This window comes from Pantherophis guttatus, chromosome 2 (assembly GCF_059756535.1).
Source record: "Pantherophis guttatus breed Tessera chromosome 2, ASM5975653v1, whole genome shotgun sequence".
NCBI lineage: Eukaryota > Metazoa > Chordata > Lepidosauria > Squamata > Colubridae > Pantherophis > Pantherophis guttatus.
The window spans coordinates 239,181,076-239,206,935 of NC_142064.1; the positions used below are offsets into that span (position 1 = coordinate 239,181,076).

At 40.3% G+C, this 25,860-nt stretch overlaps 1 protein-coding gene across 1 annotated transcript in view; it reads left to right on the plus strand.

Moving 5' to 3' along the window:
* Window positions 1-25,860, plus strand: part of EOGT (EGF domain specific O-linked N-acetylglucosamine transferase) — a 33,481-nt gene continuing 7,621 nt past the window's right edge. Inside the window, exons 1-12 of the mRNA XM_034440602.3 lie at window positions 1-322; window positions 1,841-1,994; window positions 4,585-4,809; window positions 6,565-6,665; window positions 9,031-9,139; window positions 11,352-11,446; window positions 13,957-14,061; window positions 17,762-17,868; window positions 19,893-19,996; window positions 21,650-21,742; window positions 24,267-24,338; window positions 24,515-24,601. Of these exons, the coding sequence (XP_034296493.1) occupies window positions 4,600-4,809; window positions 6,565-6,665; window positions 9,031-9,139; window positions 11,352-11,446; window positions 13,957-14,061; window positions 17,762-17,868; window positions 19,893-19,996; window positions 21,650-21,742; window positions 24,267-24,338; window positions 24,515-24,601 (1,083 nt within the window). The 5' untranslated portion in view covers window positions 1-322; window positions 1,841-1,994; window positions 4,585-4,599. The remainder of the gene's footprint in view (window positions 323-1,840; window positions 1,995-4,584; window positions 4,810-6,564; window positions 6,666-9,030; window positions 9,140-11,351; window positions 11,447-13,956; window positions 14,062-17,761; window positions 17,869-19,892; window positions 19,997-21,649; window positions 21,743-24,266; window positions 24,339-24,514; window positions 24,602-25,860) is intronic.

The window sequence follows — 25,860 nt, forward strand, 5'->3', positions numbered from 1 at the left end:
GCAATCCCCGGGGACGCAAGGCCTCTCCCGGCTTCCCCAATTGCGCTTCCCTAGCAGCGCGGCTTGGCTTCCGGAGGGCCGAGCCATCCCGCGCTGGCTCCTCCTTCCGCAGCTGCCATCGGGGCTCCCAGCCTGTCTGCCGGCCTGCCTGCCTTCTTTCCTCGCGGGGGAGGAAAGGAAGGAAGGAAGGTCCGGGCCGCGGCCGGAGAAGCTCCGTAGAGGCGGCCGCTGAGAACTAGGCGAGGTGTTTCTGGTCCCCTTCGCTCGCCTTGCGCGCTTTTCCCATCGCGATCGGGGTTGGAGAGTTTTGGCGCGTCCCGGTGTAAGTGTGACTCTCCCTGGACGGGCGATTGGGATCTTCCCGCCTTTCAGCTGCGGGGGCTCTTCTTCTGGGGATCTCGCTCGTCCCGTCGGGCATTTGCAGCGGGGGATGGGGCTTTCGCTCCATGCCAGCCTCGTGGAAGAGAATAAGAAATCGCTTATTGGGCTCTTCTGCTTTAGTAAAATGCGGCTGGCAGGAAATCCCATTCATCTCAAGCCAGAGTATTTGCAAGGTCCAAATAAGAGATCTCTCTCCCAGGTCAATTGCCTCCGTAAAGAGCATTGCTGATTTCAGGGGATGAGATTTGTTTTACCAGAAAATGCCTTCCTGAACAATTTTTCTGGTATCTTTTCTTGCTCTCTTTTAAATATCCTCAGAAAGCTCACCTGCCCTGTAAAAACTCTTATTACCACTGTTTTCATTATAATTTTCCCAAGCTGGTGGTCCAAATATTTTAGATTACAGACTTCCCTTTTCACCCATCAGGATCAGTCCTAGGAAGGATAACTGAAAACTTATTTATTTCAACTAGCTGGGCTGGCTTGAGCTAAATTTTAAATTGATTTTAAATTGGGTTGTTTTAATTACGGCCAAAATATTTAATTATTTTAATACTGTTTTTAAATTTTGTATGCTCTGTTTTTACTTAGGCTGTGCACCGCCCTGAGTCCTATTGGAGAAGGGCGGTATAGAAATTTAATTACTAAAGATGTGGGCTTTTGTATACTCAGGCTTCCATTGTCCCCTTCCTCTGTTGTCTTTGGAAACTTGGCTCTAGTTTACGGAAACCTTTCCCCTTCCTCTCTCCAATTCTGCAGTGCTAACTTTTGAATGGTTTATGGCTGACTTACTCCTGTAGTTTTTGTGCATTGTTCCCTGTGCCATAATCTGAATTTACATTTTAGAATTTGACACGTGGGGGGGGGGGGATAAAGTGAGATACTTTTCAGATGAATAGAACAATATAAGATGGTTTCGGCTAAAGGTAAAGGTTCCCTTCGCACATATGTGGTGTTGATCAAGATGGGCGGGGCGGTGTTCATCTCCGTTTCAAAGCCGAAGAGCCAGCGCTGTCCAAAGATGTCTCCGTGATCATGTGGCCGGCATGACTAAATGTCAAAGGCGCACGGAACGCTGTTACCTTCCCACCAAAGGAGATCCCTATTTTTCTACTTGCATTTTTTACGTGCTTTCGAACTGCTAGGTTGGCAGAAGCTGGGACAAGTAACGGGAGCTCACCCCATTAGGCGGCACTAGGGATTCGAACTGCTGAACTGCCAACCTTTCAATCAACAAGCTCAGCGTCTTAGTCATCATGTCCATGTAAACTTGGAGATAGCTGTAGACATGAGGAACATTGAGGAAGAAAGGAGACAGGTTCTGTTTACCGAATAAATACCATCTTGGAGATGAAATAAATGTTGCAATGAGAGAAAAGCAGTCTGCGGGAAGGTTCAGAATACGGTTGGCTTGGTTTTGTACAATTTGTGAACTCAGCTTTTTTGGTTTATGACACAGGATTTGGGGACGAATCCCTCTAATTCACTGAATGGCTGATTAAAGTAAACGACAATTTTGGCTCCCCAGTTTTGGATCCGACACTGGAGAAAAGTATCCGGCCTTTTTCTAGGCAGTGTGAGAAGCAGTGTATGGACCTAAAAGAGATAGAAAGGTATGGTAGTGCTCATTAGATTCAAGTCTGCTTTCTTTTTTTCGTATTTCACATCTTGAATAATTTTTACTTACTATTTCTAACTCCTTTCCACATTTTGCATAACACTTCTTAACCTGAAAGGGCATAGAGATAATGGGGATGGATAGATGGCTGTTTCTTTGTCTAAATGAAGAAAACAGGAATGCTGATGGTTGGCTTGGCTTCCTTTCCCATTCCATTTTTCTCCCTGCAAACTCATCTCTAAGAAGAGAAAAACCAAAAGATAGAATTAGAAGTTAAAATGGTCAATTTGAAATATGGTGTCAACATTTGAATACCTGCAGGCTGGTTAAATTTCACGCTTTAAAAAAAAGTGAAAAATAGTCCTGCATATTTTATATTATACTATGGAATAGAAATCAGTTGTTAAATTTCTAGGATTTACAAGGCAAATTAAGTTAGGCTAAATCTATTTAAGTTTTTGTTAGTTGAGTTTACACAACATGTCAAGCCCAAGCCAAATAAATCACTTCATTATATAGTATGATGTGACCTCTATACAGTATATTGGACTATAGTATTTATTTAATAATTCTAATTGTATAATTACAGTAAACCCTGAGCTTAATAGACTAAGATAAGACTTGTTTATAAGGGCAGACTGTTAATTGTTTAGTTATGCAATCAAATCAAATATTTTGTTACAAATATTTCAATGTATGTATTTTGTAAATATTTAAAATACTAGATGAGATCTTGTGCAGGAGCAAAACCATATTAGTTTTTGTAACTAAAATTTATATAAATGAAAATTTACTATATTAATATTGCTTAACACATATGAAGTATTTTGAATATTTAGAAATACAGATAGTTTTTGATTTACCGCTGTAATTGCATCCAGAATTATAGTGGTAAGTTGTGCGGGACTGATTATATGACCTTCTTTGAGATAGTTGCTAAGTAGATCACAGGTGATTAAACAAACACCATGGTTGTTAAGCAATTCCATTGCTGCAGTTTTTTTGCAGAAACTGGAAGTAAACACTGGTTTCTGGCAAAAAACAAACAAACACCAGTCATGTGAATGTGGGACTTTGCAAATGGACATAAATACAGGCTGGTTGCTGAGTGCCTAAAATATGGTTGGGGGGGGGCTGGTCAAGGGACCTTCAAATCCAGGTTGGGGTGGGGGTCCATTGGGGTGGGGGTCCATTGGAACTTTGAAAGGTTAATAAACATCCAGTACTAAGTGCATAAATACAGGTAGTCCTTGAGTTACAACCATTTGTTTAGTAACCATTCGAAGTTAAATGGTACTGAAAAAAATGACTTATGATCCATTTTCACACTTACATTCATTGTAGCATCCCCATGGTCACATGATCAAAATTCTGGCGCCTGGCAACTGGCGGGTATTTATCATAGTTGCACTGTCCTGGGGTCATGTGATCACCATTTGCAACCTTCCCAGCTGGCTTCCGACAATGTCAATAGGGGAAGCCAGATTTACTTAATGACCACATATTTCACTAAACAACTGGAATGATTTACTTAACAACTATGGCATAAAATGGTACAAACTCACTTAACAACTGCCTTGCTTAGCAATGAAAATCTTGGGCTCAATGGTGGTCATAAGTTGAGGACTACCTGTGTGCTGCACACTTTATACATTAGTGCATAAATCAATTAAATGATTTTTATTGCTTTTGTTCCTTTTTTAATCCAGCTGGTTTTAGTTTATCTGCTTATTTTGGCTGTCATATACTTTTTTTCTCATCCAGTGGGTTAGTATTAAGGTTATTGACAGTTACCTCTGAAAGTTTATGTAGTCATACTGTAATCACAGCCTAGATATTATATTAATTAATTATGTCTGCTGTAGGCAAACACCTTTTGTACATTCACACTAGCGGTGAGCAAAAACAAAAATGCAGGAGCCAATTTTATTACACAAGTTTTTTTCTCTATATTACTAATACCAGTCTATCGGAGTTGGGTGACATATAAATTCAAATAAACAAGATCTTTTTTTTTAAAAAAAAATACAAAGTTAGTAACACCACTTAAAAGATGCAAACATACCCATGTGTATTCATGAAAATAATTCCAGATACTGTTTTGTGTGGAGTTTGTATCAGATCTGATCCCTCCTCGTGTCTTAAAGAAACTTCTTGCAATAGAGTTTGACTTAACCTTGACCTTAACCCTTCCTTAACTATAAGGCTAAATGTAAAAGTTTTTTTTAATGCACATGTACAACCGTATTTTCAGAGAAACAAGATAGACATTTTATAAAATTGAATACACTGTCTTATCAGATGTTTCTGCACTATGTTTATTTGGCTTTCCATTCTTTTTTAGAAGCAGAGAAAATAGATCTCTTGGGAAACCTACATAGTTTCTCCTGTCTGATTCCCAAGAATCTCTTGGGGATGACAGATTTCTCTTACTCATTGGTTTAGTATCTATAATATTAACAGTATGCCAGTGGCAAGAATTTTTTGGTGTCAGGGAATATAACTGCTTGAGTTTAAAAATAAACTTTTAAGGGCTGGTGAATTGCTGTTCTACAGCCCATAAATCTTTGGTGTGTTTTCTTTAGGTTTTTCCCACTGCCATGTTAATACTGCTTACGTTGGGAGCTCTATTTCCAAATATAGTGGCCACGGGACCAGATGAATATCTTCACAATGGCAGCAACGTTTTTCAAGAGCCAAGGTATCCTTATGAAAACATCATGTTGCCAGAAGAACACATCCCATATTTTTTATACAATAATCCAGGCATTGCCACTGTTTGCAGGCAAGATCCTTTTTGCCCATATAAAGTAAGTATTCCTTTTCCTAACCTAATGGAGACTTGTTTCAGTCTTAGAATTGTATCGGTTAACAGTGATGCAAACATTAGATGAATTCTAATCAGTTTTTAGCTTCGGTGGTAGAATCATTGCCACTGAAGATACTAGACCATGGATGCCAAACTCGATTTTATTGAGGGCCGCATCAGGGTTGTGTTTGACCTCGGGGGGGCAGAGTGGGCTTGGCCAGGGTAGGTGTGACCAGCTTGACATCACTTATGTCGGGGGCGCCTATGGTGGCCCGAGCGCTCTGCCAGAGAAGGCGGGCTCCTGAGCTCCATTTTCGGCTGCGACGGCCCCTGCCAGCAAAAACAGAGTAAAAAGCTGAGGTGGCTCAGTGGTTAGGGTGCAGTACTACAGCTACTTCAGCTGACTGCTAGTTCATCAGATCAGCGGATAAAATCTCACCGGCTCAAGGTTGACTCAGCCTTCCATCCTTCCGAGGTGGGTAAAATGAGGACCCAGATTGTTGGGGGCAATATGTTATTTAGCATACTGTCTTTGGTGTAAGCCGCCCAGAGTCCTTGGAGAGTGGACGGCATAGAAATATGAATAATAATAATAATAATAATAATAATAATAATAATAACAACAACAACAACAACAACAACAACAACAATCAATATACCGTCCCAACTGGAGATGCCTCCCAGTCACACCACTCCAGGTGCAGGGCAGGCTGTCCTTGACTTTCAGAGGAAAGAATGTTATGACTAGATATCTTCCAGCTCCATACAATCCCCCCCTCCCAGTTTCCCACAGCACTAAATTTGGCAGCCCTGAAGCCCCAAAATAAAAGATGGCTTCCAGGGTTGACACGGAACTCGGGAGGATCTGTGTGCGGCCCTCCCAAGCTCCATTTTTGCTGACAGAGGCACTGTGGGCCAGTCCTTCACTGTTTCCAGGGTGGCCCCGCGAGCCAAATATAACCACCCCACCGGCCTCCAGCCTCCGGGCTTTGAGTTTGACACTCCTGTACTAGACAGTGGATCCTTATTCCCTGATGATAGTCGAATAGGAAAACAATAGGAATACATGAATATTGTTCACAATGGCAAATGCTCAGTGAGCTATAATACCTTTCCCCTTAGGATTTGCCAATGCCCCACTCTCTTGGCCTTCCAGAAACATGTAAAAAGCTGGTTCTTTCTCTGTGAAGTGAAGTTGGAACTTGGGAAATAACACATTGGAGGAAGAGCTTGGAGGCACCAAATTTTTGCTTTTTTCTATGTTTTGTTTTATTGTTTTTCCGAACCTGCCAGAATTTTATTTTTTAAGTTAAGTGGCGATCTTACGTGTTGATATAACATAACAGCGGTATAATGCATGGCTGGTGGCACTGAGTAATATGTTTACTCTGTTATATGTATTTATTTACTTATGTGTTAGAACTCACTTCCCTGACCTTCAGATTGCAACATCCAGAATGTCCAGCTAGAATGGATTTATAAGACAGTTTGAAAGACTGTATTAGAGTGATGCTTCTTTCTTTTGTAGTCTGGTGGGTATGAATTTAGAATATGATACGTTCGTAGTTTTTTTGCAAGCAATGAATATAAAATATATGCAGTTCTGATTTTTTTATTTTTGTTTTGCAACACCCCCCCCCAAGATTTTTAAAAATGTTTAATCACATTTTTCAAAAGCAGAAATTGACCATCTTAATTGATGTTTGAGTAAGTTAACTTTGATTGCATCATTTTAATGGTAATTCTGTATTGACAGAAACATTTGAAGAAATTGAAAGCTTGTTGGGGTTATGAGAAATTCTGCAAGCCAGAAAACAGGTTTGGATATCCAACATGCGATTATGCTGAAATTGGATGGTAAGTGTGAAGAAAAATGGGTGAAGTAAAATTTCATATGAAATTCAGTGTTTATATATTATGTACCTACTGAACACCTGAACACATACAGTATCATGAGTATTGCAAAATGGCTACTATTGGGTGCTTGTGTCAGGGGTTTGCAACGTTAACACACAAAGAGCCATTTGGACCCGTTTCCCACAGAAAAGAAAACACCGGGAGCCACAAAACCCTTCCCATGCCTATTTCTTGAGCGGCCACAAAACTAGCATATGTAGTTGAATTAAACGTTCTATTTTCTTCTGAAACTTTTCTTTTCTTGGATTTATCCATGGTTGGCTTACCGGGGGTTGAAAACAGGGGTGAAATCCAGCAGGTTCTGACAGGTTCTGGAGAACCGGTAGCGGAAATTTTGAGTAGTTCAGAGAACTGGCAAATACCACCTCTGGCTGGTCCCAGAGTGGGGTGGGAATGGAGATTTTGCAATATCCTTCCCCTGCCACACCCACCAAGCCACGCCCACAGAACCGGTAGTAAAAAAATTTGGATTGAAAAGCTCAATGAATCACGTGCTGGTGGGTGTTGCACATTGGAGATTGTGACGCATATTTTGAGTGACAGGGAGCCGCAGCAGAGGGGTGAAAGAGCCACATGCGGCTCCAGAGCCGCAGGTTGCTGACCCCTGCCCTATGTTGATATGGATACTTTAGAAATTTGTCTTTTTTTAAAAAAAAAATGAGATTCTTGATTATTGAAAAAAATAAACATTTGGATTAGGAAGTTTCACTTTGGCTAAGTTTTGTAATATGGAGATCTCTGTCTTTAAGAATACTGCAGATGTTTAGCAACATAAATTAGTTGGATTTGAAAGGGATTGTTGAATGACTATTCCTGTGTATTTGCAAAACTTTTATACAGAAAAATGAAGATAGCAGAATGTTCATGGAAGAACAAAAGTAGTTGGGGAAAAACTGCAGGAAAACACTCTCTCCTTCCCACCAGTGTATTGAACATATTCAGGCCAGAAAATCCGAATTACAGGTGGTCCTCAACTTACGACCACAGGTGAAACCAAAATTTCAGCTGCTCAGTAAGACAGTTATTCAGAGAGTTTTGCCCCATTTTATGACCTTACTTGACACAGGTGTTAATCAAATCACTGCAGTTGTTAACTAATGAGCCGTGATGGCACAGTGGTTAGAGTGCAGTACTGCAGGCTACTTCTGCTGACTGCTGGCTGCCTGCAATTTGGCAGTTTAAATCTCACCAGGCTCAAGGTTGACTCAGCCTTCCATCCTTCCGAGATCAGTAAAATGAAAACCCAGATTGTTGGGGGCAATATGCTGACTCTGTAAACTGCTTAGAGAGGGCTGTAAAAGCACTATGAAGCAGTATATAAGTCTTAAGTGCTATTGCTATTGCTAGTAACACAGTTGTTAAGTGAATTGGCTTCCCCATTGGCTTTGCTTCTCAGAAGATTGCAAAAGGCGACCACGTGATCCCAGGACACTGCAACCATCATGAATACAGGCCGGTTGCCAAGCATCCAAATTTTGTAACCGGGGGATGCTGTGACAATCATAAGTGTGGAAAAATGGTCATAAGTCACTTTTTTCTGTGCTGCTGTAACTTTGAACGGTTATAAGTCAAGAACTACCTGTAGCTGGGAAGGAAAACTTATCAGTTTGCTGGAAGGAAGTGGGTAATGAAGAAATGAGTATGGCCGGAGAAGACTAGAAAGCATTAAAATGGTATTGATAAAAAGGACAGATAGAATAATGGCAAGGAGGGTAGAACTGGGCCATTTTATCTCAGTCCAGGGGTGGGTTTCACTTACCTTTGCTACCGGTTTGCTTGCGTGCCACTTCTGCGCATGCACAGAAGCTTTTGCGCAAGCGCGGAGCATATTTGATGACGTCTGAGTGGGTGGGCGGAGCCGGGGTGAACCGGGGCGAACCGGTAGCAACCCACCACTGTCTCAGTCCCTTCCTTGGTTTGTTTATTGCATCATTTTTGTTCTTCACCTTCATCCTTCAGCAGAAATGAGAAAAACTCTTGGATATAAAAAGACAGAGGAAGCTTCATTTTATGAATAGATCATTTCCTAATTCACATGAACCAATTGTTTTTAAAAGTTCCCATGGAGGGAAGTGAGGCCAGTCCAAACAAATCCAGGAAGTGGGACCAGCCCATGTAAATCAGTGGCAGAATTCAGGTTGTGATCGGGGCAGCCATATGCCCACGAACATGCATCTGAGCACCCCGCTGGCCGGATCCGGATTCCGGGCCTTGAGTTTGACACCCCTGGTTTATAAGATTATGCAGTAGTCTGCTGTAGTTCACTTTTCTCAAAGAGATTCCTTTTGTTTGTTTCGTATGTCAGGGCTAATACCATTGAGAAAGCCCAGGATATTTTCTGGAAGCAAGCTGATTTTGGTTACGTTAAAGAAAAGATGAAAGATGTGAAGACTCATTGCAAGCCTAAGAATGCGGTAGGCATATTTATTTTTATTTACAAAGAGTGTAGGCCACTCTAATCAACTGAGTGGTATAAAATTCCCCAGATTTCTAATTTGGGATTAAAAAGAGCTAATCAGATTTTAAAACTAAAAGCATTCGTTAAAAAAAAAAGCTATATGAAATCTGGGAGTTAATACTCAAAATATAATAAAATGAATTCATCCTCTAGTGGAATAGTATAAGGGTCTTGCCTCTTGAGTTTTGGTGGAATAACCAAATCTTCACTAACTTTCTAAAAACCGTGTGTATGTGTGTTTCAAATATCTGGGGGGATGCTTATCTCAGCTACTGAGAAGTCATGTATCCATAGCCCAAATGGGGACAATGTCTAATCGAGGGATTATGAAATCCTTTCATCTAGAGCAGTGTTTCTCAACCTTGGAAATCTGGAGATGTGTGGACTTCAACTCCCAGAATTTCCCACCCACCACTCTAAAGTCCTCACATTTTCAAGTTGCCCAGGTTGAGAAATACAGATCCAGATTGGAATGAATCAGGAAGGAATAGTCGTGCTGTTAGATCAGTGATGGCTAACCTTTTCCGGACCGAATGCCCAAAGTGCACACGTGTGCGAATGCGTGTGCGTACCTCTAAACTCCCAAAATGCAATATGTGCGCAGCTCTCGCATGCACATGTGCATGCGGCCCCCCACATGCACCCTGCCCTGCACGCCTCCATGCATACCCCCACGCATGCGTGCCTCCAGCACATGCACCCTGCCCCCACGCATGCGCACATCCCCACATGTGCCCCACCCCCATACATGCGTGCCTCCAGCACATGCGCCCTGCCCCTGCACATATGCACATCCCCCCCACACACCCTGTCCCTGCACATGCGCAGCAGAGACCTGGTGACCAGCTGGCCGGCGGGAGGCGCATATGCATGCGTGGCGGAGCTGAACTGGTGCGACGGCTCGCGTGCCCGCAGAGAGGGTGCTACGTGCCACCTCTGGCACCCGTGCCATAGGTTTGCCATCACGGTGTTAGGTAGTTTTCCATTTACAGCCATTTGTGTAAAGATGGTTCAGGATTATGGCAGTCTTGGAAAAAGTGACTTATGACTGACGCTGTCACTTAAACTGCCACATCCCCTCCACCAGTGGTGGGTTCCTCCCGGTTTGGCCCGGTTCTCCCGAGCCGGTAGCGGTGACGATATGATGTCACCAAACCGGTTCTGCCCCCCGGCGTCCCCCCACCCTCCACGTTATTCTTACCTTTTATTTGGCCCCACCCCCAATCTATTGCTGCCTCCTGAGTCCCAGCTGATGGCTAGAGGGAAAAAACCTGTTTAAACTCTTGCCGCGGGGCTTCAAAGGGCCGCCCTACAGCTGATCAGTGTTAAAAGAAAACAAATGAGTAGACCAGTGCCTGCAAAAATACATGAGTAGACCAGTGCCTGCAAAAATAAATGGGTAGACCAGTGCCTGCAAAAAATAAATGGGTAGATCGGTACAGCTCTGCAAGCAGTTAAAAGCCTGGTAGACCAGTACCTCTGCTAAATCCTAAATAATTGTCACATGACCATCAAGCCACACCCACAAAATAAGCCACGCCCACAGAACTGGTAGTAAAAATATTTAGAACCCACCCCTGCCCTCCATGGTTCTGTGATCACAATTTGGACCTTCGGAAACTGGCTTACATTTATCACTGGTTGCGGTATCCTGCAGTCCTGTGATTATTATTTGCGAACCTTTTTGTCAACTTTGACAAAATATATCCCTTGGGGAAGATGGATTCACCACCACAGTGATTTGCTTAACGCCATAAACATTTTCATAGAATCAGGTCCGACTTGATTTACAGCTGCAATGACTTACGATGGGAATTCTGGTCGCAATTGTGTTGGTAAATTGAGGGCTTCCTGCATCCAGATCTTAAACCCTGAAGCATTTTTTTAGGTTACAACCAGTTTGTTGAATGATAAAAGTTGTGATTTGTGTCCAAGATGGAACTGTGCAAAGGCTATGCAACACTTTGGATTCAAAGACAAAAATGTCTTGTTGAATATGGGAGCAGGGAACATTTGCAGTCACTACCACCTCAGCCCCAATGAGTGACCTTTTTAATATTCAAACCCATAGAGCTGTAGATTTTTGATTTAGTTCAAATAATTCATTTTCACTTGCCAGCCAGCCTGCATCATAGTAACCTACAGATCTCTATGTCATTTCCTTTCAGGGAGATGCTTCACTTGAATGTTCCCGTTACCTTCAGTATTGCAAAGCAACAAATTTATATATTGATTTAAGGCATCCGAAAAGAAACCATGATAGGTTTGTGCCATCTTCGTATTTCATAATTATTCAATAATCCTGTTTAAGGAATTGCATTCTGAGTTTAAGGCACTTGGTCCTGCAGCAAAATTTTGCTGTTTTTCTTCTTTTATTTCCACTTATTAATAGATCAATATTGGGATACAGAAATCTACAGCATTTTTAACAGAGGGTGTGACTGATTTTCATAGCTGTAGAGAAAAGCTTGAAGAATGAATTACTTTAAGAAGCTTAAAGGATCAGAAATAATCTACTGCGTTTCCATGAGGGAACAGATTGTGCTTAGTCACCTTTATCAGTCCAGTATCTTATCAGCCACCCTCAACCACTGCTTCTTATAAGAAATTGCCTTAGATCAGATTAGATTTATGGGCTATCTACTTCACTAATGTCAACGCTGACTGGTAATATTTTCAAGAAGTTCAGACCCTAAGAATCTTGGAAGTTTTCAGCGATTCAACCTCTTCATGTCAAACTGCGTAAGCTGCCCAGAATCTCTTTTTGTGAGATACAAATTTGCTAAAGAACTAAAGCTCACGCTCTCCCATTAAATTGTAACCATGTTCTATCGTATATCAGTTTCTAATAAGCAAAATAGAATTGTCAAAATCAGAATAGAGCTAGAAGGGACCTTAGAGGTCTTCTAGTCCAGCCCTCTGCTCAAGTAGGAGATCCTATATCATTTCAGACAAGTGATTGTCCAGTCTCTTCTTAAAAACCTCCAGGGATGAAGCACCCATAATTTCTGATGGCAATCTGTTCCACTGGTTAATTGTCTTTACTATTGGAGGTTTCTCCTTAATTCCAGGTTGCTTCTTCCTTGATTAGTTTCCATCCATTGTTTCTTGTCCTGCCCTCTGGTGTTTTGGAAAATAAATTGACCCCCTCCTCTTTGTGGCAGCCTCTCAAATACTAGAATACTCCTGTCATGTCCCCCTAGTCCTTATTTTCTCTAGATTAGCCAAACTCAAATCCTGCAACTGTTCTTCATATGTCTTAGTCTCCAGGCCTTTAATCATCTTAGTTGCTCTTCTTTGTATTTTTCCCAAATCTCAACATCTTTTTAATGTGGTGACCAAACCTGCTTGCAGTATTCCAAGTGTGGCCTTATTAAAGCTTTATAAAACGGTACTAATACTTCACTGTTCAAAACACACTTTGAGCATTGTAAATTTTGAAAGGGGCCAAATTTCATGTAGTGGTTCTTATAACTCTGCTTTCTTCAAACAAACTTTCTAACTTGCTAATTTGGGAAGGCTTCTGCTGTAGGGAACTATTGTCAGCTTTAAGAGAGAGACTTTCAGGTTGGAAGTATAGGAATAAATCATAAACTGGAGGTTTACAGTCACGGCAACCAAGGAGAGATTTTCATTCCACTATTAAGCTTTCCATTTGCAACAAAGTAATTCCTCTTTATCATCTATTGGAATTTCTTTGAACCTGTGAAACTTCAGAACATGTATACCTTATTTTTCAGATTATAAAGCACACTTTTTTGTCTCCCAAAAGGGGATGAAAATGTCTCTGTGTCTTATAGACCGAATATTGCCAAAGCCCCCCACCCATCCACCGGGTTTTTTTTTTGGCCTCCGCACACCCCGTTTTCGGGCCTTTTTTCAGCCTGTTTTTGAGGGTTTTTTAGATCTGTTTTTTTAAAAAAAAACGGGCTGAAAAAAGCCTTGAAAACAGGCTGAAAAAAGCCTTGAAAACAGGCCAAGAAAGCCTCAAAAATGAGCTGAATAAAGCCTCAAAAATGGGCCAAAAAACCCTCAAAACAGCCAAAAAGGCCTGAAAAAAACCTCAGAAACAGGCCTAAAATACCTCAAAAACAGGCCAAAGTCCTGAAAATGGGCTAGAAAAGAGCCCCCAAAAGGGTCCAGAAATGGGGTGCATGGAGGCCAAAAACTTTTTTTGTTTGTTTTCCTCCTCTTTTTTTATTTTTTTTTATTTATTTTTTATTTTTTTTAAAATTTATTTTAAATTAGATTTATATGCCGCCCTTCTCTAGAGACTCAGGGCGGCTTACAATGCGTTAAGCAATAACGCAATAAATCCTCTAAATTTAGGTGTGTCTTATAGTCCAAAAAATACAGTAATTCTTCTTGAGGTATCATAATAAACCAAAGCCTGTGGAGGCCACATCTTCAGTGATACATTTGGAGAGAAAGGAATCGCTCATGACTCCTTATGTGTTGGATTGTACATGGAAATATAGTACCTGAACCAGCTAACAATCCCTTAGAATTCTTGTGTGTTATAAAAAAAGAAAAATGTTTTCATATATTACTTGATTGCTTCTAGTGGAGGAAAAACCGTTAGAAATGAACCAGATTTCTTCCCTTATGGTCTGTTTTATAATTCTAGCACATTTAAAAAAACAAAGCTTTCATGGCTCAGCCTAAGATAAAGCATTTTCTAAATCCTAAATTTCAAAAATGAGCCTTTTTTGGGGGGGGGGGGGGTTAATTTTTTAAAATCCTGTTTTAATCTTTCTTTCTTTCCCTGGTTAGATTTAATGAAGATTTCTTCAAGAAAGGTCAAATAGGTGGCCACTGCAATATGAATACTGAAGCTTTCCTTGCTGAAGGTCAACAAAAGAGTCCTTTGCAATCTTGGTAAGTCTTGTAAGTATGTTGTTTTATTTCTTCACAACATCTTGGCAGAATGGACATCTTGGATGCTCCTTTTCTGTTCCAGTAATCATGATTGAGCTATAGCAATAGCCCTTAGACTTATATACTGCTTCATAGTGCTTTTCAGCACACTCAAAGTGGTTTATAGAATCGGCATATTTTCCCCAACAGTCTGGCTCCTCATTTCACCTATCTCAGAAGGATGGAAGGCTGAGTCAAACTTGAGCCAGTCAGGATCGAATTCCTGGCTGTGGGCAGAGTCAGCCTGCAATACCGCATTCTAACCACTATGCTAAAAAGTTCAGAGAAGAGCAACTAATATGATCAAAGGCCTGGAGACCAAACATATGAAGAATGGCTGCAGGATTTGGGTTTGGCTAGTCTAGAGAAAAGAAGAATTAGGGGAACATGATAGCAGTATTTCAGTACTTGATGGACTGCCACAAAGAAGAGGGGGTCAAATTATTCTCCAAAGCACCTGAGGGCAGGACAAGAAACAATGGATGGAAACTAATCAAAGAGAAAAGCAACCTGGAATTAAGGAGAAACTTCCTAACAGTGAGGACACTTAACCAGTGGAACAGCTTGCCTCCAGAAATTGTGGGCGCTCCATCACTGGATGTTTTTAAGAAGAGTCTAGACAGTCACTTATCTAAATTGCTATAGATTCTCCTGCTTGAGTAGGGGGCTGGACTAGAAGACATCCAAGGTCCCTTCCAGCTTATTCTATTCTATTCTATTCTATTCTATTCTATTCTATTCTATTCTATTCTATTCTATTCTATTCTATTCTATTCTATTCTATTCTATTCTATTCTATTGTTGTAAGATAGTTTTCCCCAACTCTTTTCAGTTGGTGTTTACTTTTGGAATATTGAGAGCATGCTCAAGCTATGCTCAGAAAATATCCTAGCCACTTATCCTAGCTTTTAGCACACACTCTTTTTTGAGAGGAATAGGTAAATATGCTTGTAAACACAGCACCAAACTGCAATTACCTACAATTTTTATTTTCAAAGCACTTCCATAGAGACAATATGGGAGCAGTAAGTTGTTTATTTATTTATTTAGAAAATGTGTATGGCTGCCCATCTTAAATACATAAATCTAGACAGTTTATTAAAAAATATATTTTAAAAGCTCATAACCAAGCAAAAATATAATAGAAATAATCAAATACAAAAGGAAACTGAGCCACCATGTTACTATTTGTCCTAGTTACTACATGGTGGCTCAATTTCCTTTTGTATTGGATTATTTTTATTATATTTTTGTTTGATTACAAACTTTTTCAATGTATTTTTACATTTACATTTTACATTTTACAATGTCAATTTACGTATTATAAGATCCTCTGATATCCAGACTAATCAAGAAACTAATTAAGAAGACAACCAACCTAGAACTAAGGAGAAATTTCCTGACAGTTAGAACAATTAATCAGTAGCTTGCCTTCCAAAGTTGTGGGTGCTCCATCACTAGAGGCTTTTAAGAAGAGATTGGGCAATCGTTTATCTGAAAATTGGTTTCTTGTCCGAGCAGCGGGTGGGACTAGAAGATCTCCAACCTCTCTTCCAACTCTGTTATTCTTTTATTCTGTTGCTTAATCCCAGGGGAAAATAAAGGTAAAGGTTCCCCTTGCACATATGTGCTAGTTGTTCCCGACTCTAGGGGCCGGTGCTCATCTCTGTTTCAAAGCTGAAGAGCCAGCGCTGTCCGAAGTCATCTCTGTGGTCATGTGGCCAGCATGACTAAATGCCAAAGGCGCACGAAAGACTGTTACCTTCCCACCAAAGGTGGTCCCTATTTTTCCAGTTGCATTTTTTACGTGCTTTCGAACTGCTTGGTTGGCAGAAGCTGGGACAGGTAACAGGAGCTCACCCCATTATGCGGCACTAGGGATTCAAACCGCTGAACTGCCAACCTTTTGATCGACAAGCTCAGCATTTTAGCCACTGAGCCACCACGTCCCTCGGGGAAATTAGCCAGGTCTTAATCGCCTTTCGAAAGGCTAAGAAGGTTGGTCTTCTAAGGCTAAGAATCTCAGAAGGGAGACTATTCCAGAGGGCAGGCATTGTACAAAGTAGCAAGTTTCCTTAGTTTCCTGCAAGAAATGTTTAATCCCCTGATCATGTTTAATGAAGGGACCTAGTGCTACCCTGTTGTAAGTCTCTGTTACAGCATTTTTTGAAAGCTGATAATTCCTCCTGGCAACTTGCTCATGCTAGACTGTTCTGTGGATCTTGCTAATTGGTCTCAAATTCTATCTGTTATGTAGCTGCAGTCACTAATAACTATGTCTTTGCTGATATAGCTTGAAATTCATGGTAAACACATTTGACGTGAATCTTCCAATTAGCTGGATCTATGAAAGTTGGACAGAGGGAATACTGTCTCTACTTTTCCCAACCCTTAATTTATAGATCAAAGACGTTACACAAGACTGAATTCAAAGCAGAGTTTAACCTTTTGAAGCCTTATAGAAGAGGCTTCAGTTACAATTAAAAATAATTTTAATTGTCAAATTTGATAAAACTTCACCAACAGTAGGAGAAAGTGTATGTGGTGTATTGCTTAAAAATCAGCCTGGAATACATTTTCAAAGCCTAATTTAAATGGTGGTAATTAGAATAGAATAGAGAATAGACTAGAACAGGTGTGTCAAATTCAAGGCCCGCGGGCCAGATCTGATCCATGGAATGCTTAGATCTGGCCTGCGGGGCCGCCCTGAAACAGAGAAGGACTGGCCTGCAGTGCTTCTGCCAGCGAAAATGGAGCCTGGCAGAGGGCTGCGGGAGGCCATCATGGTCGATAATGGGGCCCAAGAGGGCTGCATGCGGCACCCCTGAGCTCCGTTTTCGCTGGCAGAGGGCTGCAGGAGACCATCGCGGCTGACCGAGTGTTCAGTCCACCACAGGCCACACTGACACGAGTGACATCAAGCTGGCCATGCCCCACAAGGCCAAACATAACCCTGATGCTGCCCTCAATGAAATCGAGTTTGCTACCCCTGGACAAAAATAATTTGATTGTCACTTTGAATGTACATTAATTGGTATACATTAAAATGAAATTTCTTTGCATACAGCTCTCAAAGGGTCACCAGCTTCAATATACACTACATAAACTTGAATGAATGAATGAATGAATGAATGAATGAATGAATAAATAAATAAATAAATAAATAAATAAATAAATAAATAAATAAATAAATAAATAAGCATATACCCACATATATTATATGACACAGAGAAACAACACAGTCTAGTTTGGATGTATACATGTACATAGCGAAAAATGAAACTTTCGAATTTACCACATGGATGGCATAGGGAACAAAGCTGTTACAGAATCTGGAAGTCCTGCTAGAAATACTCTGAAACCTCCTTCCAGAGGGGAGCAACAGAAACAAGCCCTAAAGTTGTTGCGTGGGGTCTCTAACAATGCCTTGAGCTCTAAGCACATAGCGCTTATAAGCAGTATCCTGAATGACAGGAAGCGAGCTTCCTATAATCTTCTCAGCTGTCCTTACCACTCTCTGTAGGGACTTTCTCTCTGAGGCACTTCAGCCACCAAACCAAACAGTGATGCAGTTTGTTAAAATGCTCTCAATCTTGCCTCTATAAAAAATGGCCAGGGCAGAAGGAGAGAGATGTGCTCTACTCTACGCTTCACTTTACAGGTTTGCTGAACTCCAGACGTACGCAGAGATGAGCTCCAGACCATTGGAAGATGGCAGCTGTGATGTCATTGTTGAGAAGCCAACATATTTCATGAAGCTTGATGCAGGTACAAGGTATTTCAGTGTTTTCAAATTCCAAAATGTAACCTCATTTCTCTATACTGATAAGAGAAGATCTATTTCTGTAAACATTAGGAGGTACAAATGATAAGCTTCAGGTAGTCCTTGACTTAAGACTGGTTGCATAATGACCATTCAAATTTACAATGGACTTGGAAAAAAGTTACTTTTGACCTATCCTTGAAGTTATGACTACTGTACTACTCCATGTCATGTGATTGTTTTCATGTGCTTGTCAACTTGCTTGTATTTATGACCAATTGCAGCATTCCATGGTCACAAGTTCACATTTCGTGACCTTTTTTTGCTGTTTATTGGCAAGAAATGCCTTTTGGATAAGTTGCATTCAGACTTACGACCATGTGATTTGGATAACAACCACAGTGACTCACGTAACAGCCGTCATGAAAACAGTTGTAAAATTTATTTATTTATTTATTTATTTATTTATTTATTTATTTATTTATTTATTTATTTATTGGATTTATATGCCGCCCTTTTCCCGAAGGACTCAGGGCGGCTCACAACAATAAGAAACAGAAAATACAAAAGTTAAAAAACAAATTAAAACAGCATATCCAATAAATAAGGTTAAACGTGGGAATACAAATTCAAATTTAAGATTTAAGAATTTAAAATTGAAGTCTGGTCATGTGGTGACTCAAATTACAACCACAATGACTAAAGTTTCAGGTTCAGTTGTGGCCGTAAACCTAGGACTACCTATACTTTGATTAATCTCTAAAGTTAGTGTTTCTTAACTTTGGTGTGTGGATATCAACTCCCAGAGTTTCCCAGCTAACATGCTGGCTGTGGAACTCTGGAAGTTGAAGTCCACATATCTTAATGTTGCTAAAGTTGAGAAACTCTGGTCTAAAGACTCCCTGTGCGTAAACCTATGCAGTTGTTTAAAGCAGGGGTCTCCAACCTTGGCAACTTTAAGCCTGGTGGACTTCAACTCCCAGCAAAGCTGGCTGGGGAATTCTGGGAGTTGAAGTCCGCCAGGCTTAAAGTTGCCAAGGTTGGAGACCCCTGCTTTAAAGTATTGTTTCTATATAACTGCCAACTCTTATTGTAGTTATTCTCATATTGATATGAACATGCCTTAATGACCTGATTCACACATAAAGTGAATTAGTAATAGAGAGGCTTGTATATCATACTGAGCCCAAATTAACAAAGCCTATTACATTTCCATTGCAGTTGTTAAGTGAATTCTGCCCCATTTTACAAATCTTTTTTTGCCACAGTTAAGCAAATCACTCTAGTTGTTAAGTGTATCATGCACTTGAGTTAGTGAGTCTGATTTTCCCCTTGACTTTACTTGTTGGAAGCAGCTGGGAAGGTTAAAAATTATGATTACATGATCCCGGGACAATGGAACAGTCATAAATATATACCAGTTGCCAGATGCCCTAATTTTGATTGCATGACCAAAAATAATTTGTTCGTGTGAATTAGGAAATGATCATTTCACGTACGTGGGAAAAACGGTCATAAGTCACCTTTTTCAGTGCTATTCCACACTATACCAGTGCTATTCAAACAATCACTAAACGAATGGCTATAAATTGAGGGCTATCTGTATAGCTTGGAGTTCAGTGAAATAAGCTGAGCTGAGCAAACTATCATAACTTGATTTTTTTTTACTGAACTCATTAAGGTTTTCTTAAAAACCTTTTTATCAAGGTTATAAAATCCTTCAAGATTACTGCCCTGATCAAATTAGTAGCTTCTTACAACTGGATTTCATTTAAAACCCATATGCTGGCAATAATAATGAGCTAGTCTCAAAGCTCATCCTTGTTCAGCTTCTTAAATGTGTTTTTAATGGCAACTTCATGAATTAATTAAGTAACTCACAATTTTGTACCTGTATTTTAGCATTGTGGCATGGGTGCACCTATGGAACATAGTTTTTGCATAGTCCTACGCCTTAGTTGTAAATGACTGTCTATGTAGTTCTGGTTGTGTCTACTACAACAAGCTTAATTTTTCTTCCTTCTTTTAGGTGTCAACATGTACCATCATTTTTGTGACTTTGTGAATCTTTACATCACTCAGCATGTTACCAACACCTTCAGCACTGATATCAACATTGTTATGTGGGATACTGTAAGTAGCACCATAAGAATAGTTAGGGTTAGGTTAGGGCGTAAGATATTATTGAGATATTATTTTTTATCTGATGTAGACAGTTCCAGGTTTAGGATGAATTTTAATTATGCTATCGTGGGAGGATTGGTATAAACTACCGCAAACAATTAGTATGGTTAAATGAGGTAACTATTTACTTCATTTACCTTTCAGTTAAGGCTCTGCTCAAGGAATAAGATTTGGCTTTTTTATTAAGTATTTATAATTTTATTCTTAATGCTTATCTTCTTCTTTTGTTCCCGGTCTATGAGGCTGTATTTCAACAAATCACTCCACATCCAGAATTATGGTTAAAAGCGCTCGTGATTGTAAATTGAGGCATCATTTAACCGGATCTGATTTTTTGACCTTTTTTGTGGTGGTTGTTAAGCAAATGCTATGGTTAAATGAATCAATTTTCCCCAACTGGTGTTTTTTTTTTTTGCCAGAAACCAGAAATAAATTCCACAAAGCAGCAAAAAAAAAAACCATTGCAAATTGCAGTCATGCGATTGCAGGATGCTGCAAACAGCCATAAAGTTGAACTGGTTGCCAAGCACCCAAAATGCAATCACGTGACCGTGGGGTTATGTGTGCGGCTGCCATAACTTTGACAATGAGTTGTAAGAAGTTGCTTTTGGGGCATCCATAATAACTTTGCATGGTCACTAAGTGGCTGTTGTAAATTGAGGACTACCTGCTTGTCTAACATGCGGTTTTTCTGCTGGATTTCTCATTTGACTGTCTCCTATTTGGAAAAAAAAGCATTCTTTCTGCATTTTTGATACATCTAGATCAGTGGTGTCAAACTTGCGGCTAGATGCGTCATGCTCTGGCTGCGCCCATCCCCGGTTTAGCGAAGGGGGGAAAATCGCAATATGTCCCGTGACGACAACGTGATGCCACAAGTTCGATACCCCTGATCTAGATAATACTGTAATGCAGTGGTGAAATCCAAATTTTTTTACTACCGGTTCTGTGGGCGTGGCTTGGTGGGCGTAGTGTGGCTTGGTGGGTGTGGCTTGATGGGCATGGCAGGAGAAGGATATTGCAAAATCCCCATTCCCGCCCCATTCTGGGGCCAGCCAGAGGTGGTATTTCCCGGTTCTCCGAACTGCTCAAAATTTCTGCTACCGGTTCTCCAGAACCTGTCAGAACCTGCTGTAATGCGAATTTGTCCTAAGCTATTCTATTTTCAAAATTTGTTATAGTATATTTAATTCCTAGTATTGCCAGTTGATGGTGCCAGTGTACTGTTTTAACTCACTGTATAAAGCTGAAGAAGAACTTTTTAAAGAATATATTTATTATACACTATTATTTTGGCTATTAAAATCAGAAAAAGAGCATTGAAAATGCAGAACAGAACATGTTCAGTTATCAGATCATATTTCTACAGTCTGCACCTTTGTCATATTTTTCTTCACATATCTTAGTTGTATTTTCCTTTTTTAATCTTTGGAGACTACTAAAATTTATATTTATTTTTACCATATTTCTCTATTAATATTTTATCTCTTATGCTGAATTCTTTTAGAAATTCTTTCCAATCTTATTGTTTGAAATGGACACATACAAATTTGGACTATATTAAGGGAAATCTTATTGGCATTAGTTTTTTTTTTTTTTCAGAGTACATATGGATATGGAGATTTATTCAGTGAAACATGGAAAGCATTTACAGACTATGAAATAATACATTTGAAATCGTATGATTCAAAAAGGGTATGGAATATTGTATCATTTTAAAATGTTACTGTTTTATTTTAAACGTAATGAATAATTTGTAATTTGTTATTTGTGTTTAATGTTTTGTAGTGATTAATTTCTTCTGGTCCTTTGATTGCTGGAGCTGTAATAGTTAAAGATAAGAATTTGCCTGTTTGCAGTTGACCCAGCTGCATAAACCAGGAAGTCATCTTAATTGAATTTGAATGAATCAAAGAACTACATTATAGTTTAATGTAAATTAGGAATGAATCCCAAAAGACAGAAAGGGAAAGGGAAAGGGTAGGGTAGGGAAGGGGAAGGGGAAGGGAAAGGAAAGGGAAGGGAAGGGAAGGAAAGGGAAGGGAAGGAAAGGAAACTATAATAGTCCCTCCCAGTTTCACAAAACATAACTTATGAAACTTGAAAAGATTAATGAATTACCATGATCATCATCTGACATTCTAAATATATATATATATATTAAATTCTATGAGAGGCCACTCTGGGCATATAAACATAAACCATAATATATTTGCTAGGATTTGCAAGAAATATCAAAAGCCAATGTCAAACGCTATCTAGAATTGCCTAGAGTCACCTTGGCGAGATGGACAGCATGGAAGTCTAATAATAAATAAATAACAAATAATTCAAACTTTTGTTGTCCATGATAGTAGAAATTAGTAAATGGAAGTGCATCTCTGGAATGACAACATGATGCCAGTTACCTTTCAAAATCGTTCCATAACTTTCATCATTAAATTACCATTACAATACTTCTTGAAAGTATTTTATGTTATGAGAGTTTATAATTATCATATGTCACAAGAGAAATCACCCATCTCCCAAAACAAGTGACTCTGGGCAGTGTACAACAAAGTTAGCAAAAGTATTCTGAACTATTTTCCATCACAGTGTTAATATGGTAGATCCTGCTTCATAACAGAATAATAGAGTTGGAAGGGACCTTGGAGCTCTTCTAGTCCAACATTTATATGGAGCCGCTGGGTGAGATCATCTGTGGTTTCGGGGTGAAGTACCATCAGTGCGCTGATGATACTCAGGTGTACATCTCCACTCCGGGCCACCCCAACGATGCCCTTGAAGTGATGTCCCGGTCCCTGGAGGCCGTGCGGATCTGGATGGGGAGAAACAGACTCAGGCTCAACCCGTCCAAGACCGAGTGGCTGTGGTTTCCGGCGTCCCGATATAGCCAGTTGACGCCATCGCTGGCTATTGGGGGTGAGTCGTTGGCCCTCACGGAGAGGGCTCACAACTTGGGCGTCCTCCTGGATACACGGCTGTCCTTAGAAGAACATCTGACGGCTGTGGCCAGGGGGACTTTTTATCAGGTTCGCCTGATTCGCCAGTTGCGTCCCTTTCTGGATCGGGACTCCTTATGCACGGTCACTCAAACCCTTGTCACTTCCTGCCTGGACTACTGTAATGCTCTCTACATGGGGCTCCCCTTGAGGAGTACCCGGAGGCTCCAGCTGGTCCAGAAAGCGGCCGTGCGGGTGGTTATGGGAGCGACATGGCGCTCCCACGTAACACCTCCTGCACGAGCTGAACTGGCTCCCTGTGGTCTTCCGGGTGTGCTTCAAGGTATTGGTTACCACCTTTAGAGCGCTTCATGGCTCAGTACCTGGTTATTTACGAGACCGCCTTCTGCCACTGGTAGCCTCTCACCGGCCAGTACGCTCCCACAGAGAGCGGCTCCTCAATGTGCCATCGGCCAAACAATGTTGATGGCAGCCCCCAGGGGGAGAGCCTTCTCTGTGGGGGCACCTGCCCTTTGGAACGAGCTCCCCCCAGAGATACTGAGGATACCGGATTTGCGCACTTTCTGCCGTGCCCTCAAGACCTTTTTATTCCAGTAAGCGGGGCTGGCCTAACCCTTTTTAATTGTTTAATTTTAATTCGAATCTGTTCTTAAAAATAGGGGTGTTTTAATTAGTGGGCCAAATCTATTTAATATGTTTTTTTAACTGTTTTTAAATTTTATATTATATTTGTTTTATTTATGCTGTTCACCACCCTGAGTCCTTCGGGAGTAGGGCGGTATATAAATCTAATAAAAGATAAAGATAAAGAACTCCCGGCTCAAGCAGGAAACCCTATACCATTCCAGACAAATGATTGTCCAGTCTGTTTTTGAAAAACTCCAGTGTTGGAGCACCCACAACTTCTGGAGACAAGTCATTCCATTAACTCTGTCAGGAAATTTCTCCTTAGTTCTAGGTTGCTTATCTCCTTGATAAGGTTCCATCCATTGCTTCTTGTTCTGCCTTCAGGTGCTTTGGAGAGTAGGTTCTCTGTCTTCTTTGTGGCAGCTTCTCAGATATTGAGACAGTACTACCATGTCACTCCTAGTCCTTCTTTTCATTATATTAGACATACCCAATTCCTTCAACCGTTCTTCATATGTTTTAGTCTCCAGTCCCCTAATTATCTTTGTTGTTCTTCTCTGTGCTCTTTATTTGCCTCTCTCCTTATATATTAAGGAAAATCCTTGTAAATGGTTAATCTTCTTTTCCAGGTCTGCTTCAAAGAAGCAGTTTTTACACTATTGCCTCGAATGAGGTTTGGCCTGTTTTATAATACACCATTGGTGAGTAAAACTGGTGAGATTACCACACTCTTTAAAAAAAAAAACACAAGCAGAATACTTGGGTCTGAATAAACATGATGGTTTTTATCCCTCTCTCTCTCTCATTCTATATATGGTAAAAAAAATTAAAGTATAAACATGTTTAAATTTTATTCCTGTGTCTGGTCTAATTGCAGATCTCCGGCTGTCATGGGACAGGATTATTCAGAGCCTTTTCCCAACACGTGTTGCACAGATTAAATATCACCCAAGATGGGCCTAAGGTACTAGTTCGGTTGCAATAGTAGTCCTTGACATATGACCATAACTTAGGCTGGGATTACAGTCATGCTGGTTAACCATGTGACTCAGGAGTGTCAAACTAGCGACCCGCAGTCTAGATGCATCACCCGCAGGCCACGCCCACCCCAGCTCCGAGAAGGGGAAAAACGTCACGTGACATCACGTGATGGCCACATGATGCCGCGAGTTTGACACTCATGATGTGACTGATCAATTTTACAAACTTTTCTGTAGTGGTCATTAAATGAACATGATGGTAGTAATGTGAACATTGTCATTAAGCAAATACTGCATTCATTAAGTTAATCCATTGTCTTCATTGGTGTTTTTTGCCAGAAACTAGAAGTAAATAGCAATAGCACTTAGACTTATTTACCGCTTAACAGTGCTTTACAGTTCTCTCTAAGCAGTTTACAGAGTCAGCACAAATACCTCCAACAATCTGGGCCCTTATGCTGGTTAATTTGCAGTCATGTGACTGCAGGATATTGCAAACAGCTGTGAATGCAGGCAGTTGCTAAGCATGCAAAGTGCAGTGGGGGGACCAGTTAAATGACCAATCGTAACTTGAAGACTAGCTGTGCTGAAATGAAACTGAAATTGAATGTTCTCCCCCCACCCCCAATTTCCACTTCCAAGATTTTTCTCATATCCTGACAGTGTTTCTTAAAGTGTGGTCTGGATACCCCTGAGAGTCCATTCAAGGGTCTATGAAATCAAAATTATTTACAAGATTTTGACAATATTTGCAAAAACAATGTCACTCTTCTCATTGTTACTTTTATTTTAAAAAATAATAGGATTTTTAATGGAAAATAGGTTAACATCTAATGGATTTAATATTGGTATTTTTACATGAGTCCGTAAGTAACTATTCTATGAATGTGTCCATTTTAATTTTCAATACAGTAAATATCAGTAAATATAACCCACATAAGCGAAATCTCTTTTGGGGTCCTCCATAATTTTTTAAAAGTAGGAAGGAATCCTGACAGAATTTTTTTTAAGAAACGGTGTCCTCACAGTTCTGATATCCTGTATCGGTGTATTTGTAGTTTAAGTATTCCTATTTTTTACTTGGGAAGACACTATAGAGAATTCTGTATTTGAAAAGACGGCTATTGCCAGAAAATTGGATTAGGGCAGAAGATATCACAAGTTAACCGCACCCCCCACCTCCTAGCTATGTTGAGCCAATCATTTCCTCTCGGTTCAAGATACCCACAAGATTGTGAGGATT